Source organism: Schistocerca nitens, chromosome 12 (assembly GCF_023898315.1).
Source record: "Schistocerca nitens isolate TAMUIC-IGC-003100 chromosome 12, iqSchNite1.1, whole genome shotgun sequence".
NCBI lineage: Eukaryota > Metazoa > Arthropoda > Insecta > Orthoptera > Acrididae > Schistocerca > Schistocerca nitens.
The window spans coordinates 25,586,001-25,605,522 of NC_064625.1; the positions used below are offsets into that span (position 1 = coordinate 25,586,001).

The 19,522-nt window shown below is 41.6% G+C and overlaps 1 protein-coding gene across 1 annotated transcript in view; it reads left to right on the plus strand.

The window, feature by feature from the left end:
- Window positions 1-13,241: 13,241 nt before the first annotated feature.
- The window catches only part of LOC126215239 (F-box/LRR-repeat protein 17-like), a 75,438-nt gene continuing 69,157 nt past the window's right edge, over window positions 13,242-19,522 (plus strand). The window contains exon 1 of the mRNA XM_049941902.1: window positions 13,242-13,572. Coding sequence (XP_049797859.1) covers window positions 13,352-13,572 — 221 coding nt within the window. The 5' untranslated portion in view covers window positions 13,242-13,351. The remainder of the gene's footprint in view (window positions 13,573-19,522) is intronic.

A 19,522-nucleotide genomic window follows, 5' to 3' on the forward strand; every position in this document is an offset into this window, starting at 1 on the left:
TTTACAATTACAACTGACAATTAGCATAGACGACGATGAAATCAACGCACTATCGTAACTCTCGCGCGCAAAAATACTCAGCTATTTGGGTTTACGTTGCCAGCTTAACTAAATCGGAATGCTTTTCAGCCCCTACTGAAATTTGGTTTTTATTTCGCAAACTGCTTGTGCTGTATAATATGGGGCTGTCTTTGTATTTCTTTGGATATGCTTGTATAGCACGGAAAAGAGGAACGACTGAAATGAATTATTACTGTACAGCGAGCGTCTACGCTCCCCGATTAGCTGAGATGATGTCATCATGGGTTGAGCACGTGGTTGACCTAGATGTCAAAATTCAGAATCGTTGTATCTGCGGGGTTCAGAAAGTGTTTGGGTACAGTTTGTCACATTCTTGTTCTTCTGTGATTTGGGTAATCAGAGAACAGAGCAAGTAAAGTGTGGTAGTGATGTGACTCATATTATTATGCGCAAAGTTGTGCAACCGGGAATGGTGGGGACGCGAGAAGAATATAAGAGTGTGTGCCTCTCGGATCTGTTGATTTCTGCGACGTGTAGCGGGCGTGACAGGTTGTAAGGTGAGAATGTCGTAATTGCACAATATTTTCTTTACACGTGTAACACATTTTCATTCGGCAGTATTGCATATTTATTTTATTTCTGACGCTGTGTTTTGTGTTGTACGAAACACGTTAAGTGCTGTACTGCAACGGGTGCAGTTGTGGAAGCGATAAGGTGGTTCTATGGCAAATAATTCCCTTCCCTTAGGAAACAGTATTTTTGTTTGAAGTGGAAATGACAATTTGATCGTCACTTCATTCATGCAGAATGTCGCCGGAACTGATTTGTTTACGGTTTCGTCCTTGTGTTTTGGATCCCACATACTTTTTTGTAGTGACAGTAACCTGTACCGGTATTTCATAACCACCGCTGCCAAAGACTGGCGCTTAGTAACACTGTGGTTCCTGTTACGTTAGAGTCACATATGTGCTTAATAAATAGGTTTTAAAAGGTACATTCAGCCTATATTGAGGCCTGCTTGTCAGATCCCAGATAAAGACCCTGTTTTGAAACGTGTGTCAAAGCTTCACAGTGAAATGCACAATAGATGACCATCCCAACTGCTATGAAAACAGTGACTTCATAAACGTTGTATGATAAAGCTCAAATGAAGACGTTCATATTATTAGACGGTTTTTGAGGAGTGGATTATTGCACAATGGAGTAAGTTAACTATAGTGCAAAAAATATATATTAATTTTGGAAAATAATTTGTATCTATAACCTTTTTGGTATAATAAAAAGGCACAAACGATAGTGGTGTAGTGTAAAATAGGTGCTTTTTCATTAAAAACTGTTTTTATGTAAGGGAGGGGGGTTGAGGGGGATAGGAGATGATTTGATTTGATTTGGTTTCGTTTATTGATCCATTTTCATCTACAGCTGCACGGTGTGCAAGAGATATTTAGATTTTTATGTTAATATTAACAGTTTTACATATAATATACCTTTGTACATAATAACACACATTAACATATCAATTAATGATGAATACTTAAATAAATGTTGTTACGCTATATACAGAGAGATAAAATACAAATTTTCTTCTGAATGAGACTACGTTGGGTTAACATAGAAAAATTTATTATTGTAAGTGTTCATTTACTGTGTAGAAGCAGTGATCAACCAAGTACGACTTCAATTTAGATTTGAAGTGACCAATGTTTTGTATGTGTTTAATGGTATCTGGTAAGGCATTGTATAGTTTGATACTAGGATGGATAAGACCGTTTTGAAATAACTTCGTGTTGGTGCTTTGAACATGTACATCCAATTTTTGTCTTGTATCATAGCTGTATATTGTGTGATTTTGAGTGATCAGTTGTCTTTTTGTATGTAAGTTTTGCTTTAAATACATTATATTTTCAAGTATATATATGCAAGGAAGTGGCAGGATCATCCGTTTCTTGAAACAATGGTCTACGTGATTTGCAATTATCTACCCCTTCCATTGTTCTTATAATTTTTTAAAAAAATTTTGAATGTTTTGATGGCATCTCCAGAATTTCCCCAGAACATAATCCCATACCAGAGGTGAGAGTGTACAACTGCATAATATGCACACTGAAGGGGGTTGCAGCTGGTACAATTTTTAATGTATGTGGGCCTAACACAAAACAAAAAGTACTTAATTTTTTGTTCATTTGCTCAATATGTGCTTTCCATTTCGAGTTGTGTTGTAGATAAAGTCCAAGAAAGTTGCTACAGGGTGTTTGGTAATTGTCTGTCCATATAGCTCTAGATTGGGTGACATCAGATTTTTTGTTTGTGCTGTGTGTATATCCATATCTACAGTTTTTCCAGTGTTTTTATTAAGTCATTGTCATCAAAGTAACATGTAAGCCTGTCAGTGGCTTCTTTTATATTTTTTACAGGAGTTTCTTCTGAGTTTTCTGTAATTAGAACACTTGTATCATCAGCAATTTGAAATATTTTACTGCTGTCATTGCTTATGTTTAGGTCATTTACATAGAGTAAGAACAGAACAGGACCCATTACTGATCCATGTGACACTCCATATTTAACAGTCAGTAGCTTGGAATTATATTTCCTAATGACATTGTCCCTTTCTTGATCTATTTCCGGGTCGACAGAAGCGTCCGATCCCACGCGTCGGCTTTGACCCGTGACGTAAGGGTGTTGTCGTGTGTGACGTCATGACGGAGCGGAGTTTGGTTTGAGTGTGGCTGTCTCTAGTTCTGTTTTATCTTATTTTATTTACTTTTCTGATCTGTTCGTTCTATCTCGTGAGATTTTTTTTTTTAATTTAAAAACACTTATTACTTATTTTAATTATCTGTTTCCTCCAATTTCTGTTTTAGTTTATTATATTTATCTTTCTGATCTGTTCGTTCTATCCCGTGAGATTTTATTTTAAAAAAAGACAAAAAACACTAATCAGCTACTGAAGCATCTTTATCTTCTATGGGTTGCAGGGGTTACAACCCCTGTGGAGGTGGGTGGGTATTCATGCATGGCTGTCTTCACTTACACGTTGTAGCTACGCAAGGCGTCTAAATTTATTTATATTTAGTTTGCCCCCCACCCAAAACACCCCATTTCCCGCGCTTGTCCCATTAGTGTCATTAGGCTTCTTGTGGAAAGTGTGTGTGTTTGTTTTTGTTTCCGCCATATTTGTGACGTTATGGGTCAAAGCAGACGGGCGGGATCGGACGCTTCCACATATTGTTCCCTGTTCTTAAGATAAGAGCTGAGCCACTTGTTAGCTATTCCCCTAATGCCAAGATTTTCTAGTTTGTGTAGCAATTTGTCATGATTTACAGTGTCAATTGCCTTTGACAAATCTAAAAATATACCCATGGTAAGTTTTTTGTTGTCTAATTTTGGGTGAATGTGTGTTTATAGTTGTTACACAATTCCATTTGCACTTCCCCCAGCCATTTTATTACATTATGTCACCTGGGAATACATTTAACTTGAAAGATACAGTGGGCGACCACAAACATCAGTTGATCATAGTTAAGACGTTACGCACAATGACGACAAAACTGTGTTGTGAAAAATGGTAAACAGACTGAAGTGTTTTGTTTGTTTGCTAGGAAATTTTCAGTGGAGTGATAAACATGATGCTTAATTTTATCACTTAAGAGCACTCTTGTAATGGATCATATCAGTGCCTTACGTGTAACATTTTGGGGGTCGACCGAAGTGTCCGATCCGACCCGTAGTGGTGTGTGGCGTCATGACGGCGTAGAATTTAGTTTGTGAGAGTGGCGTGTTTGTAGGTGTCGTTTTGATGAGATCGGTGGTGCTGTCTGGTGGTGTGTTAGGTGATGTTTTTAGTTTAGTTTGCAAGTGTGGCGTCGTGTGTGAATTTTGGTAAATTGCTTTTTTTATGTCTTTGGTAGGTATGGATATGACTGACAGGGTCAACAGTTTTCGGTTGTCGGCTATGATGGGGGACAGTGTGTTGTCTCTAATAAAATTGCTTCAACTATTCGGATTTTTGGATGAAGTTGTGAAGTGTTCAGTATGTCGTGAAGAAATGAGGCTTACTGAAAGTTCCGGTGTCTCGGACTAGGGACAGCTGTATGTTGAGATGACGTAAGGATAACAGGTCAAGGGAAGTGTTCGATCCCAATGTGTGGCAATGAATGTTGGTATTGGTATCGGGAGATGTTTTTGAAGTATATAGGTCAAGGGAAGTGTTAGGTCCTAATTTATGGGATCGGGAGCTGCTGTTGAGCTATATAGGTCGAGGGAAGTGTTCGATCCCAATTTGTGCAATTGGGAGATGCTGTTGAGCTATATAGGTGGAGGGAAGTGTTAGATCCCAATTTGTGGGATCGGGAGCTGCTGTTGAGCTATATAGGTCAACGGAAGTGTCCGATTCCAGATGGTATTGTGTTTAGTGGTATTTGGGGAGTTTTGTGATGTCGGCTTTTTCGTTGTTTTGCGTGGTTTTGGGTGGGGGTGGGTGTCTACATTTGTTTATATTTATATCTAAAAACAAAGATGATGTAACTTACCAAGCGAAAGCGTTGGCATGTTGATACACACACAAACACATACAAAATTCAAGCTCTCGCAACCCATGGTTGCTTCGTCAAGAAAGAGGGAAGGAGAGGGAAAGACGAAAGGATGTGGGTTTTAAGGGAGAGGGTAACTAGTCATTCCAATCCCGGGAGCAGAAAGACTTACCTTAGGCGGAAAAAAGGACAGGTATACGCGCGCGCGCCCACACACACACACACACACACACACACACACACACACACACACACACACACACACAATCTGCACATATTACAAATGTCTGCTTGTGTCTGTTCTGAAAAATGTTGAGGTTATAGAATGTCCACCTTTTTCTTTTCCCCCCCCCCCCCCCCCTGAAATATTTTGCTGGGTATTTTGGATATTCTGCCTGAGGAAGTGATTATCAGAAAAAAAGATACATCAATATTTCTCTTGAACTTCCACCAAAATGCGGGTGTGTGTGTGTGTGTGTGTGTGTGTGTGTGTGTGTGTGTGTGTGTGAGCGCGAGCGCGAGCGCGCGCGTGTATACCTGTCCTTTTTTACCCCTAAGGTAAGTCTTTCGGCTCCCGGGATTGGAATGACTCCTTACCCTCTCTCTTAAAACCCACATCCTTTCGTCTTTCCCTCTTTCCTGACAAAGCTTTAGATGAACAGAAGGCAATAATAAGTGGAAACTGTGAATGCCCAAAATTGCTACAGCTTTTGATTCTTTCAAAGGTATGTAGTTAGTGGTACATGTACACAGAGTTTTCACAAACATGCTTTTGATGTTTCTTTGTGCTTGGTCCTCTGCATTGGCAGAGAGAGAGAGGGGGGGGGGGATTTTGTGGGGGCTTGGTGTGTTAGTTAAGTGTCTTCATTTGCCCTTTGTTGGAGAATTATTGAGCTCTGAAAGCTGTCAGGAAATTTTAAAGAAGTTCTATTGTCAACTTGCCTCATGCACAGGGATTTTATGAAGCAAGTTGTAGTACTGGGAAGTCTTCATGTGCTTTTCCCTCCCCTGCTGTACATTAAAGGTGATGGCCTTGACACTGTGAACAAGAAGTAGGCTGACACCTGAAGATGTGGCTTTAACTCCACGAAACCAGTAGTGATAGTAATAAAGGGCCAAAATACAGCTGAAGTGGTTATTATACGCAAGATGTTAAGAATGGGTTTAACCTTAGAAATTATGGTGGAATGGTGCTGATGCTAGATGAACATTTGAATTTAACATTTTTCATGCTGTGTGAATATTGTTGTGGAGGCAAGAATTGTAAAACTGTGAGGACTGCTGTGTATGTGCAGAAGCGTATGACAGGCAGTTTTCTCCAGTGTGTGTGTGTGTGTGTGTGTGTGTGTGTGTGTGTGTGTGTGTGTGTGTGTGTGTGCGTGCGTGCGTGCGTGCGTGCGTGCGCGCGTTGCGTGCATCCACATTAATTTTTGTTTCTTTGCATCTTGCAGTGCCTGCAAGTACCTCTGACCGGATTCCATATGACAACTCCTTCCCCAGAACCTTCCAGCTCTGGGAGGTCTGAAGGCGGACGAGACAGTGAAATGGAAATGGCGTCACAACCACAGCACTGTGGTGAATGCTGCGCGGTTGGTGAAGACAACAAAGTATGTCGGAGCAGTGCGGCACCTGATGTTCCTCCACCCACTGTGACTGCTGCTTCACAAAATGACGGTAACACGCATTCTCACTCAGATTTGCCTGCCTCGAATTTGGACTCGAAGCAATCATAAATGGCAGTTTCGGATTTGATCTGATATTTATTTGGTCCTGTCGATTACATGTCGTACAAGTGTGTATTAGTAATAATCGAGAGAAGTAATACACTACTGTGTGACCATTTTATATGTCCCACATATACTAAATTACCTATTCTCAAAGAACAATTGAGTGCTTATTATATTAAAATATGCAGGTTAGTGGCATAAGTTTAAGGAGTCAGACTGAAGCGTCTGATCCCACCCGTCGGCTTTGACCCGTGACGTAAGGCTGTTGTTGTGTGTGACGTCACGGCGGTGCGGAATTTAGTTTGTCAGAGTGGCGTGTTTGTTGGTGTTTTTTTGATGTGATTGGTGGTGCTCTCTGTTGTTGTGTTTATCGGTAGAGTGTTAGATGATGATTTTGGTTTAGTTTGTGTGTGTGTGGCGTGTTTATAGGTGGCGTATTGTTGCGGTCAGTGGTTCTCTCTGGTGGTGTGTTTATGGGTAGTGTGTTATGTAACGTATGGGGTTCATTTGCGTGGTAGCATTGCACGTGTTTGGTATCGGTAGTGACTGTGCTTTCAGTGGAATATTTTTCAGTGAGTTAATGATTTTGGTTTTGTTATGTCTACGTTATTGTAGTTTTTTTTTTTTTTTTTTTTTCTGTTCGTCGTGTGTGAATTTTGGTAAATTGCCTTTTTTATGTCTTTGGTAGGTATGGATATGACTGACAAGGTCAACAGTTTTCGGTTGTCAGCGATGATGGGGCACTGTGCGTTGTCTCTAATAAAATTTCTTCAACTATTTGGATTTTTGGATGAAGTCGTGAAGTGTTCAGTGTGTCGTGAAGAAATGAGGCTTACTAAAGTTCTGGCATCTCGGACAAGGGACGGCTATATGTGGAGATGTAAGGATAACGGGTCAAGGGAAGTGTTAGATTGCAATTTTGTTGTTTGTGTTTTTTGGGGTAGTGATGATTGTGAACGTGGTTCTAGTTTTGGGTTTTGATTTGGTATCAGTAGTTTCTGTTGACCGATGTAGGTCAAAGGAAGTGTTAAATTCCAATGTGTAGTTGTGGCTGTGGGTGTTCCGGTATCGGGAGTTGCTATTGAGCTATATAGGTCAAGGGAAGTGTTCAATTCCAATTCCAGTTTGTGGTATCGGGAGCTGCTGTTGAGCTGCATAGGTCAAGGGAAGTGTTAGATTCCAATTCCAGTTAGTGGTATCGGGAGCTGCTGTTGTGCTGCATAGATCGAGGGAAGTGTTCGATTGCAATTCCAGTTTGTGGTATCGGGAGCTGCTGTTGAGCTGCATAGGTCGAGGGAAGTGTCCGATTCCAGAGGATATTGTATATAGTGGAATTTTTGGGAGTTTTGTGTTGTCTTTTTTTTGTGGGGTTTGGTATGGTGGTGTGTGTCTAAATGTGTTTATATTTACTTTGTACCCAACCAAAAATCCCCAATTTCCCACACCTGTTCAGTTAGTTTCATTAGGTTTTTGTGGAACGTGTGTGTGTTAGTTTTTTAGTGTATTTTCGTGTTTGTGGTCATGTTTACGTAATGACGTCATAGGCGCCATATTGGAGTCGTAGTGTATCGTCATTTCCGCCGTATTTGTGATGTCATGGGTCACAGCAGAAGGGTGGAATTGGATGCTTCTGTATTTCCAGTTTTTATATTACATTTTATCATCGTGATTCAAATTGAAATTAAAAAGTTTCTAACTTCATGATGTAAGTAAAAGTTTAAGTGAATTCTTAAGAGTGTAAAATAAGTGGGAGTGCACATTTTATCCTAATGACATAAACAAATTTACGTTTTATCATGATAATTTGAGTTAAAATAAAAACTTTTGTCTTCAAGACAAAAGTATTATGACATCTTCAACTTTTGTAGTCCTGTCTTCCTCAGTTGCGTGTAATATCACGGTATATTGATAATTTTTACTTATGGACCGTCTGACAGCAACTGAATAAAACACAATTTTAGTGTCATACGCGTTTCGCCTTTATTTTCTGCAAGGCATCATCAGTGGCCTGGAATATGTACATATGATAGCTATTTTATTTACATTTTTGTCACTGTTCCTATAGGTTATAAACAGTTCTGGTGGTTGCTATTTCCTATTAAGTAGTAATGTTTTGAACTGTACTTACATGTTGCGTGGACAATTTCTTACATATTACGCTCCTGTTACATTTTTGGTGTTGTTCTTCTTCTTATGAACGCCAATTTGCGGTTTTTTCCACATTCCACAGCACTATGCACTGAACGCTTGTTTTAATGCAATGTTTTGGTTTCAATATCAGGAACACTAGCAAACATTTTCATCAGTCACCTAGAAAATCAGATATTTGAAAAGATAACCACAAATGAAAGTTTCAAAATCATATATTGGTACAGATATTGGATGAGCCAAGTGAAAAAATAGATGAACTCCATTCAGAAATAAACAAAGCTCATCAGAACAAAAAATTCACACTTGAAAAAGAAAAAGAAAATCAAATAAATTATCTTGACATTACAATTAAAAAGGAAAATGGCAAACATCTTTAGAAAACCAACAGCCACAGACACAATAATACATTCCACATCCAACCACCCCCACAGCCAGAAACTTGCAGCACTAAGACACATGTTACATAGATTAAACAGAATCCCACTCAGCAAGAGAAACTATGAACAAGAAATGAACACGATCATACAAATAGCTAGGAACAACGGGTATGACACACATGTGGTACACAGGCTCAATCAAAAAATAAAAACACAAATAAAAAGAAACACAACATTTCCAGAATACAAAAGAACTCACAAGCTGAAAACTTGCAAACACACTCAACAAACACACACAATGACAACACCACACAGAAAAGAACCAGATGGTACACCATGACCTACACACATAAACTAACACACAGAGTTGCAAACATCCTAAAGAGACAGGGCTTCAAAATAGCATATAAGCCTGGGCAAACCCTTCAATCACACGTAAGCCAGCCAGCTACCGAGAGGGACAAATTCCAACAATCAGGAATATATAAACTTGAATGTCAAAGTTGTAATGCAATATACATAGGCATGACATGCAGGAATTTTGAAACAAGATACAAAGAACATATCAGATGTTGGAAGTATGAAACAAACCATTCCACATTTGCAGAACAGTTAAAACACTACAACCATCATCCTACAAACATGGAACAAGAAATGAAAATAATGAGAATAAGCAACCATGACAAACATCTTATATAAACGCAAGAAAACTTCCACATCCAGAAATCCATAGCAGAAAACAAACATGTGATAAATGAACAAACACACATCAGCACAGGCTCCCTACGACACTTAATAAAGGAGATGATAAGATAAAAAAAACTCTTTCCCCTTCACCTTCTGGACAGACACACACACACACACACACACACACACACACACACACACACACAGCACAAAAATATATAAATAAAAAAATAAAATAAAATTAATATCACACACACACACACACACACACACACACACACACACACACGCGCGCACACAAATGCATACACGAACAGACCACAGAGACTTCAATAATTACACTCATAAGTTTCGATCTTTGGCAAAAACATTTGACAGTCTGCAACAGAAACCAAAACATTGCATTAAAACAAGCGTTCAGTGCATAGTGCTGTGGAATGTGGAAAAAACCGCAAATTGGCGTTCATAAGAAGAAGAACAACACCAAAAATGTAACAGGAGCGTAATATGTAAGAAATTGTCCACGCAACCTGTAAGTACAGTTCAAAACATTACTACTTAATAGGAAATAGCAACCACCAGAACTGTTTATAACCTATAGGCACAGTGACAAAAATGTAAATAAAATAGCTAACATATGTACATATTCCAGGCCACTGATGATGCCTTGCAGATAATAAAGGCAAAATGCGTATGACACTAAAATTGTGTTTTATTCAGTTGCTGTCAGACGGTCCATAAGTAAAAATTATCAATATACCATAGTAAAAGTATTATGTTTTTAGGGTTTCATGTCTCAATCTGTAAAAACGAAATTATCATAGGATCGCTTCATTGTTCATCTGTCTCTCTGTGTGCCTGACTATGAAGAATCTTTTTCCTCAAAAACACCTGGATGTATCGACCCCAGATTTATGATGCATATAAAGATCTATGGTGGTGTAAAAATTTTGAGCTTCTAAGACTTTTCAATCAAAAGATATGAACGGCCATTTGTGTCGCATATTTTGATATGCGAAAACTTGCTCACCAAAACCTATAGGGTGCTTCCTGTTGACCTAAAGTCATGAAATTTTGCAAGCAGCATTGTTTCATGGTTCAAGTAAAGGGAAAAAAAATAAGAAAATTGCTAATTTGTAGTTATATCACATGAAACAAATATTTTTTGTAATTTTTTTATCCGTCTGCCTGTCTGTTTCTTCCCTCTCAAACAGTTTGGCATATCAAGTTCATATTTATGTCACATATGAAAGTCTGTTGCGCCTTGGTGGGTCATACTAGTCTCAGGAAACAAGAACTCAAGACATCATACAGCACTTCTTATTAAATAAAACAGTAAACCAGTGAAAAACTGCTTTTAATAAACATTTTAAATACAATAATGCACTTGTACAATCGAGAAAACATGCAGCATTTCTTATTAAATAAAACAGTAAACAGTGAAAAACTGCGAATATCTTCTAGGGGGGGGGGGCAGCTGCCCCCCCCCCTCCCCCTGCCCCTCGCTGGTTACGCTCATGTCACATAGTTTGATACTCGCAAATCCACTCGTCACAACCTTTAGGGTACTGCCTGTTGACCTAGAATCACAAAATTTGCCAAGAAGCAAGGTTTCACAGTAAAAGTAAAGCAAAAGATCTGAAACTTGTTAAATTTTAATTATATCGCATAAAAGAATGTCTCTTGTCATTTGAACATGTATTGCATCAGTCATTTGTCGAAAGTGTAACATACAAATACTACTTCGTGCAGACGTAAAATGTAAGTTGTAGTCATGTTTTAAGTATATAAATAAAAAAAATATTTTTAGATCTTCTCTTCTCTCTCTCTCTCTCTCTCTCTCTCTCTCTCTCTCTCTCTCTCTCTCTCTGTGTGTGTGTGTGTGTGTGTGTGTGTGTGTGTGTGTGTGTAAACTGAAGTCCCCTGCTTGCTTCTTTTTTGTATGTCTGGACTAGTCTGAGGATCTACCGTAAACGTCTTGATACGGTTTTGGAATTCTCGGGGCCAGTATCTTGCCAGAGGACTGAACTTGTGAGTAATTTTATGACTTATTTCAGTTCATTTAGGAGTTGGGCTTTAAAATGATATGTGACAGTCTGATTTGCACATGAGTAAATAGCTCTGTGGCTTCTGTGGGAAACGGAATAGCTGTATGGCTTCCCTGGGAGATTGTTTACCATGGCCCCCAGATTTTTTTTTTCTAGCTATAGTGAGAGAAAATGATTGATTCTGAGGTTGAAACTTAATTATTCTTGTCTTATCATTACCAGAGGACTGTGGTATTACTGCTTGTTTTGATTTTATGCGCCTGTTCGACTCACTAATTTGCGTAGCATAATACGTTTGTTTGGCCTTCTTGATTGCACATGTTAGAATTTTACAATATTTCTTGTAATGTAATTTCATTGCTGGGTTTGTATGAGGGTCATTCAATAAGTAATGCAACATCTTTTTTTCTCGGCATATTTCAGTTTTAAAAAAATGTGGAATTTGTTGTCGAACATGGTGGAATATTCCTGATTCAATGCCTATAGTTTCATGAAGTTCCGATAGTTGGTGGCGCTATATGTAGCCTTCAAAATGGCGACTGTAATTGAGGTGCACCAAGTAGAGTGCTACCACTGAATTACTTTTGGTGGAAAACCAGAGCATCACAGATATTTGTAGGCACTTGTAGAACGTCTGTGGAGACGTGGCAGCGAACGGTGAGTCATTAGGCGAGGCACGTCACGCAGACCTATTTGATCTACAATGTGCCGGCCGGCCTCACACAGATGTGACTACTCGGAACGTGCAGACACTCTAGTTTGAGGTGATCGGCAGATATCAAACAGACACCTCGCTGCTCGACTGGACATCTCTGTCGGTAGTACCGCACAGCCGTCCACCAGAGGTGTGTGCCCACGGGGTTCTTCACTGTTAAACAGAAGACAATAAAGAGCAACTACAGACCATCTGTGCGGGGTTGCTTGTGCATTGCGAGGCCGATTTCGACAATTTCTTGTCGAACGCTGTCACAGGGGATGTAATGTGGATTCCGCATTTTTAACTGGCAACAAAAGGGCACCACCTCTCTTCTGACTGAAAAATTTCGAAGCTGCACCCTCAGGCGGTAAAGTCACGGTGACAGTCTTCTGGGACTCGGAAGAGGTTATTGTGTTTAACATCCTCTCTTATAGGGCAGCAGTCAACTTTGAAATAATTTGTGCTACCCTCAAGAAATTGAGAAAATGACTTCAGCACGTTCGTCACCACAAAAATGCAGGCAAACACCTCCTCCTGCGTGACAGTGCACGGCTTCACACGGGGCTGTCCACCCGAGGGGTGCCGACAAAATTTCATCGAACTGTTCTCCTCGTCCACCCCTTCCGACTCTGTTTGGCCCGACGAAGGATCCACTCGGTGGGAAGCAGTACGTGGATGCCGGGGAGGTTATCGGTGCATCGAGACATCGGCTCTGTCGTCGACCGGTAGAGTGGTACCGTGTGGGCGTACAGATCCTACAAGTAAGGTAGTGCAAGGAAGATTATGTAGAAAATGAGGGATTTGTAGGGAACACGGTGGGGAATGGTACGGTATATTGGAGTTCTTAATAAAAGAAACTTTCTTTCGGAAGAAAATTGTCGCATTACTTATCAAATGCTTATTGTCGTGATCCTGTGTTTTGTACACAGATCCCTCTTTTGGACTCGAGATGTAAAATACCTGTTGTTAACCAAACTTCTCTTCCGTTGCAGATTGGTTCGGTGTCAATTTTCGTTTCTGGGACGAAGATGAATACACGAGGCACGACACGGAATCCCGGCGTGGGAGCATCGACAACTTGTCCGACGGGATTTTGACAGATATCTTCCCGGACATGGCATTCTTTGAGGGGCAACCGGAAATTGCTGACAGCACATTGCACGACACTCACTCCTGGCGTGTGAAAATCGACGACTTGCCCGACGAGGTTTTAATAAAGATATTCTCGTACGTGTCGTTCGGTGAGCTGGTAGATGTGGTACCGAAAGTGTGCCTGCGTTGGAGAAGGCTGTCACAAGATTTGGAGTTGTGGGCTGACAAGGAATACCAAATCAGGTGAGAGACCTACTGAGGTATAAAATGAGCATTGTGTTGTTCTGCATCAGAGCAATATTGTAGCTCGATTTCTGATACTGAAACATTCGTGTGGGGAAACTTTGGATTTGCAAGTACTGTTAGCTCAACTTCGGTTATTAACAAGTTGTCCGTCCGCACGAATAGTCACCGACAAATGATAACTGTGAAACAGCTGGACCACCCATTTGTGGAGTGCAGTACCGAACGTGACATTCTTTCATTTCAGTGTCTGCTACGCAGCCTGTACCGTCTAGATCCTTCTTACCGACGTGAGCTTTCCTGAACTGTTCAGGTAGAAACTCTCCCTGCAATATAGCGTGTATTCTCGAACCCCCCTGGCCTCAAACTTTGTTAATCATTGTCCTTCACTGACCTGTTGCCTTCCCTGTTCCTACTCCAGTCTTCTATTCCACTAGTGCGCACACACACAGTCTTTTAACATTTTTCCGCTTCTGTCCCAACCTCCCTGCGTCCAGCTGCTACCTGTCTAACTTTCCAATCGTACCTAGCTGCCCTACCTTCTCTCCACCGCTTCCCTGTACGCTCCCACAAGCAGTATGTACTGTCCCACATTCCTACCCCTACCGTGCAGCAGCATCCCCTCCCTGCCCCAGCCTCCTGCTGACCACCACCACCCAACCACCCATCATGTGTTGTTGCTGGTAATCTGGCCTCGGCAGCTGGAGACAGTAGTTTTGTGTGTGTGTGTGTGTGTGTGTGTGTGTGTGTGTGTGTGTGTGTGTATACAGGCTGGAGCAATGAATGAAAATTTGTACCAAGGCCGGGATTCAAACCAAGCAGGCTGACATGTGATTGGGGACGGAGGTGTCCTGGGATAGTCTGAGCTGTTGGAGGGGCCTCAGTGGTCGACACGTCTGTCCATTGAGCACGAGACCCGGGTTCGAATCCCTGCCGTGGTACAAATTTTTATTTGTTGTTTCAGCCTGCATATAAAGGGTAATTAAGAAAAATATATTGACAAACTGACATTGCACATTGGGCATACAACAAGGATTAGTAGCCACACGGGAACTGGGGGTCGGAAACACCGCAATAGAGTGCTGCGCTCACGAGTGGGCTTTACATTTAATTGTGCTCTACGTTCTCCTGGACTAACTTGACGGTCGCACGTATCTCGTATTCCTGTGAGAGGTTCGGCCGGACGTGTCGATCGACGTTCCCGTGCCTACTCGTTGCTGCATTAGATTTACGTATGACGGAGCTCCGGTGCATTTCGGCAGACGAGTGAGGGCACATTTGCAGGCACCGTTTCCCGGCTGCCAGATTTGTCACGGTGGGCCGTTCGCGTGGCAGACACGATCACCCACTCTTTCCCCGACTGATCCTTTTCCTGTGGGAGTATCTAAAGGGCCTCGTATGTGAAACACCTGTTACGTCACCGGAGGACCTATTGGCAGGGTTGTCGAGGCGGCAAGGCGTCTTTTTAGATACACCAGTTATCTTTGTGAGGATGTGCCGTTCGATGCAGCGTCGATTTTGGGTGTGTCTCGACCCGTCCGTACAAAACTTGGAGCATCTGCTGTAGTGGGATCCATTTGTAGCACGTGACGAAACAACTGCGACACTGCTAAGTAGCTCCGGATGGTCTTTGTGAACCTCAGTTCCTATGTGATTTCTGATCTTTGTCGTACGCCCGTTGTGCCGTGTCAGTTTGTAAAGGTATTTTTGAGTCACCCCGTATACGTCGTAGGTGTCAGAGACTCGGACTCTCGTCTCCGGAGCCTACGTGATCCGAGCTCGTACTCCATCTCTAATGACACCTGTGTAGACTGGACTTCAAACTCGATCTTCCTTCCTTTGAGGTTTAATGCAGAAAGAGTCAAAGATAATACTCTGCTGTGTCGTCAATTTACACGTATTGAACAGTGTTTTTTTCCTGATCGTAGTTTCGAGATTTCATACAATGTAACTGAAATGGGAAATAAACGTGCCTCTTCTTTTACCAAGTTACACACTCATTTTCCCATAATGGTCTACAGAGCTCCTAAAATCACGGTTCGGCAGTATACGGTGTTCCCATCAGAGATGTAAACCACTTTCCTTGGTACGCAATCTCGAAATTACCTCCTCCCAGGTAAGAGTAGAAGAAGTTGATACTGTACCGGCTCCAGTTCACTCACCTGTAGAGGACTGCTGACAAGGTTCGCAATTACGAGACAACCTGTTATTGAAACTGTAAGTAAAAGCAACGACTGATCAATATCTGCTGCCGTGATAGTTGCGTGCTCGGTATTTATCGCTTGCAAGTGATTTTGACAATTACCAGCTACTGCCCAGTATAATTACCACCTATCTGTTGCACAATCTGAGAACTTATTCTGAGCTCAAACATAATTAGGTATCTCGAACAGAACGACCACTTTCTACATCTGCGTCTACATCTATACTCTGCAAACCACTGTGAAGTGCGTGACAGAGGGTACATGCCATTGTACCAGTTACTCGGGTTTCTTCCTGTTCCATTGGTGTGAAGCAAGTGAAGAGTAATTGATCAAATGCCTGTGTGTGTAAGATGTAATTATTTGAATTTCATCCTCACACTCCCTACGTGTGTAATACTTACGGGGTTGTCGGATATTACTAGGATTATCATTTAAAGCCAGTTCTCGAAACATCGTTAATAGACTTTCCCGGGAAAGTTTGTCCATTTTCGAGAGTCTTCCAGTTCAGTTCCTTCAGTATATCTGTGACACTCCCCACAAATTAGACAAACTCGAGACCATTCGTGCTACCCTTCTCCGTATACCTTCGATATCCCCCGTCAGGCCTACGTGGCACGTGTCCCACGCACTCGAGCAGTATTGTAGAACTGGATGCACGAATGTTCAGTAAACAATCTCCTGTGTAGACTGACTGCACTTCCCCAGTATGCTACCAATAAACCAAATTGTAACCCCTGCTTTACCCACGACTCAGCCTGTGTCATTCCTTCCATTTCGTATCCCTACAAACTGCTATAGGCAGGTATTTGTATGAGTTTGTCAGTTCCAACAGTGACTCACTGATATTATAGTCATAGAGTACTACATTTTTTTCATTTTATGAACTGCACTGTTTTACATTTCTGAACATTTAAAGCAAGCTATCAAACTTTGCACCTCTTTGAAATCTTATTGAGAAGTGATTTAATATTTATGCAGATTCTTTCGGATAGTACTTCGTCGTAGGTAACTGCGTCGTCTGTAAAAAGTCCGATGTTAATATTAATATTGCCTGCAAGGTCATTAATGTACGGCACGAACAGTAAGGATGCCGATGCACTTCCCTGGGGCTCATCTGAAGTTAATTCTGCATCAGGTGTTTGTGTGTTGTTCTTAACACGAGTTAGTTTAACTAGTGTGTAAGTCTAGGGACCGATGACCTCAGCAGTTTAGTTCCTTACAAATTCACACACATTTGTACATTTTTGAATTCTCCATCTGACTATGACCCCGAGATAACATACTGCGTACTGCCTACCAAAAACCACTCAGTCCAGTCACCAATTTTACTCAGTACGGTCGTACTTTCGACAGTAAGCGTAGGAGAGGTACTGAGTGAAGTAAGTTACAGAAATTGAGAAATACTGAGTCTACCTGCCTGCCTTCTACTGGGGCCTTCAGTATTTCATGTGAGGAAAGTGCAATTTGTATTTCACACGATCGATGCTTTGGAATACGTACCGGTTGGCGTCGAGAAGGTGCCCTTCTCGTTGACGGGTGAGACCTGTTCTGGGCTGAGTTTTCTGTTCGAGGAATCTGTAGTGGATTATAGTTAGAAGAGGGGCTAACTTGGCTGCAAATTGAGTATAGAATCAAATTGGGATTCCATTTGGCCCTGGAGCTTTGTTCAGTTTTAACAACTTCAGCTGTTTCTCGACACCACTGGCACGGATACTTACTTCGTTCATATTTTCAGTGGCACGAGGATTAAATTATGGCAGTTATCTTGGACTTTCGTTTGAAAGTAACATTTAAAAATGGAGTTGAGCATTTCAGGTTTTGCTTCGATATCCTCGATTTCAGTTCCTCTCTCATTCACTTGTGACTGGGCGCAAACTTTGGTGCCACCACCAGCCTTCACATATGACCAAAATTTCTTCAGGTTTTGTGAAACATCATTTGACAGTATTCTACTACAGTTGTCACTGAAAGCCTCACACATTCTCATCTTCTGTGTCTTCCACAAGGCACGGGTTCTAATATCGTCGGTCGTGTCAAACCAAGTGATGTCTTGAAACCCAAAGATTTTATTACTGAGAGGAGACAATGTCTTATATCAGATATAGAGTCATCAACAGAAGTCGAAGTAACTTCAGTTGTGCCCAAGGGAAGTACATTGGTACCCCTGCTGTTCATGTTGTTATGTTAATCAGTTGGCAGACAAAATTAATAGTAACTTCAGGATTTTCTCAAATGATACAGTTATCTATAGCAAAGTACCGTCTGGAAAAAGATATGCAGTATTCAGTCGGAGCTCATTAAGTGCTTTAAATGTACAGAAATGTAAAATTACTCGTATAACAGGACACACAAGTGTGGTATCTTATTAAATTATATTATGTCAGATGAATTGTTCATCCTATAAATCCGTATTGGAGAGGTATTCCTGGATCTAAAACATGTCAGATGTATTTTTGTACATGATGTGATATTAATTAAAAAAAATAGTTACAGTAATTATAGTAGAAACACGTACAGTGTAAGATGAGAAAAAAAAAATGATGCACTGTGGAGGAATTATCCGAATAGAATGTAAATCAGTAGATGTGAAATACGTGTACAGGTAAGCAAATGATTATAATTTCAAAATAATTGAGTGATTTCTTCAAGAGAAAGAGCTTCACAGATTGAGCAAATCAATAACACATTGGTCCACCTTTGGTCCGTACTCTAGCATTTATTCAGCTTGACATCGATTGAGAGTTGCCAGTTGTCTCCCTGAGGGCTATTGTGCTAAATTCTGTCCAATCGGTGCAAATCCTGAGCTGGTCGAAGGGCCCTGCTCCAAACTTTCCCGGTCGGGAAGACGTGTAGTGATCTTGCCGGTCGAGATAGGGTCAGGCTAGCACGAAGACGATCAGTAGAAACTCTCGCCAATTGCAGGTGGTCATTTCATTATCGTGCTGTAATGTAAGGCGAGGGTGGCTTGCCGTGAAGGGCAACAAAACGGGGTGTAGAAGATCAGTGACATACGACTGTGCCTGAGGGTGCTGCAGGTGACAACCAAATGGGCGCTGCTACGAAATGAAAAGGCACGCCAGACGATCACACCCGGTTGTCGGGCGACAGTCGGGTCAGTATCGCACCACTGTCCGGACATATCCTGACACGTCTTCGCCGGTCGCAGGCCTCAGTTTGAAATGGGATTCGTACTGGAGACAATTCTACTCCGGTCGATGAGATCCCGGCCCAGATGTGGCCGTCGCCGCTTCGAAAGGGCTTGTCGGTGTACAGAGGTGTGTGGTTGTCGGCACAAGTGGTGCCTCGAGCTCGGCCCCCTTTGCATGAGCCACCTATTGAGGGTCCTTGCGATCACCGAAGCGTCAGTAGCACGTCGGATCGACGATAATGGTGAATCTGCGGTTTGGGTGCCTCTCAGACAATTGCCCAGTCCTCGCATTCTGCCGTATCTCTAGATCGACTGCTTCCTTCTCGACGCTGCGTTTGGCCTCGGTTCACCTATTCCTGCCGACGTCGTCGAATAGTGGCATTGCTCCCGTTCGAATGTCCGGCGATTCGTCGATTGATCCGACCGGGTTCTTCGAGCCCGACTACTCGTTCTTTCTCGAGTGCTGACATCTGTGTATACTCCTTTCGTGCTCTTTTCTGTGAGGTGTAGTTACTGTCCGACTGAGTTCACGGAATGAAATTTGCAAAGATTTTATGCCTCAGTATCGACATGTCCCCTGTTTACTATCCCTGCCAGT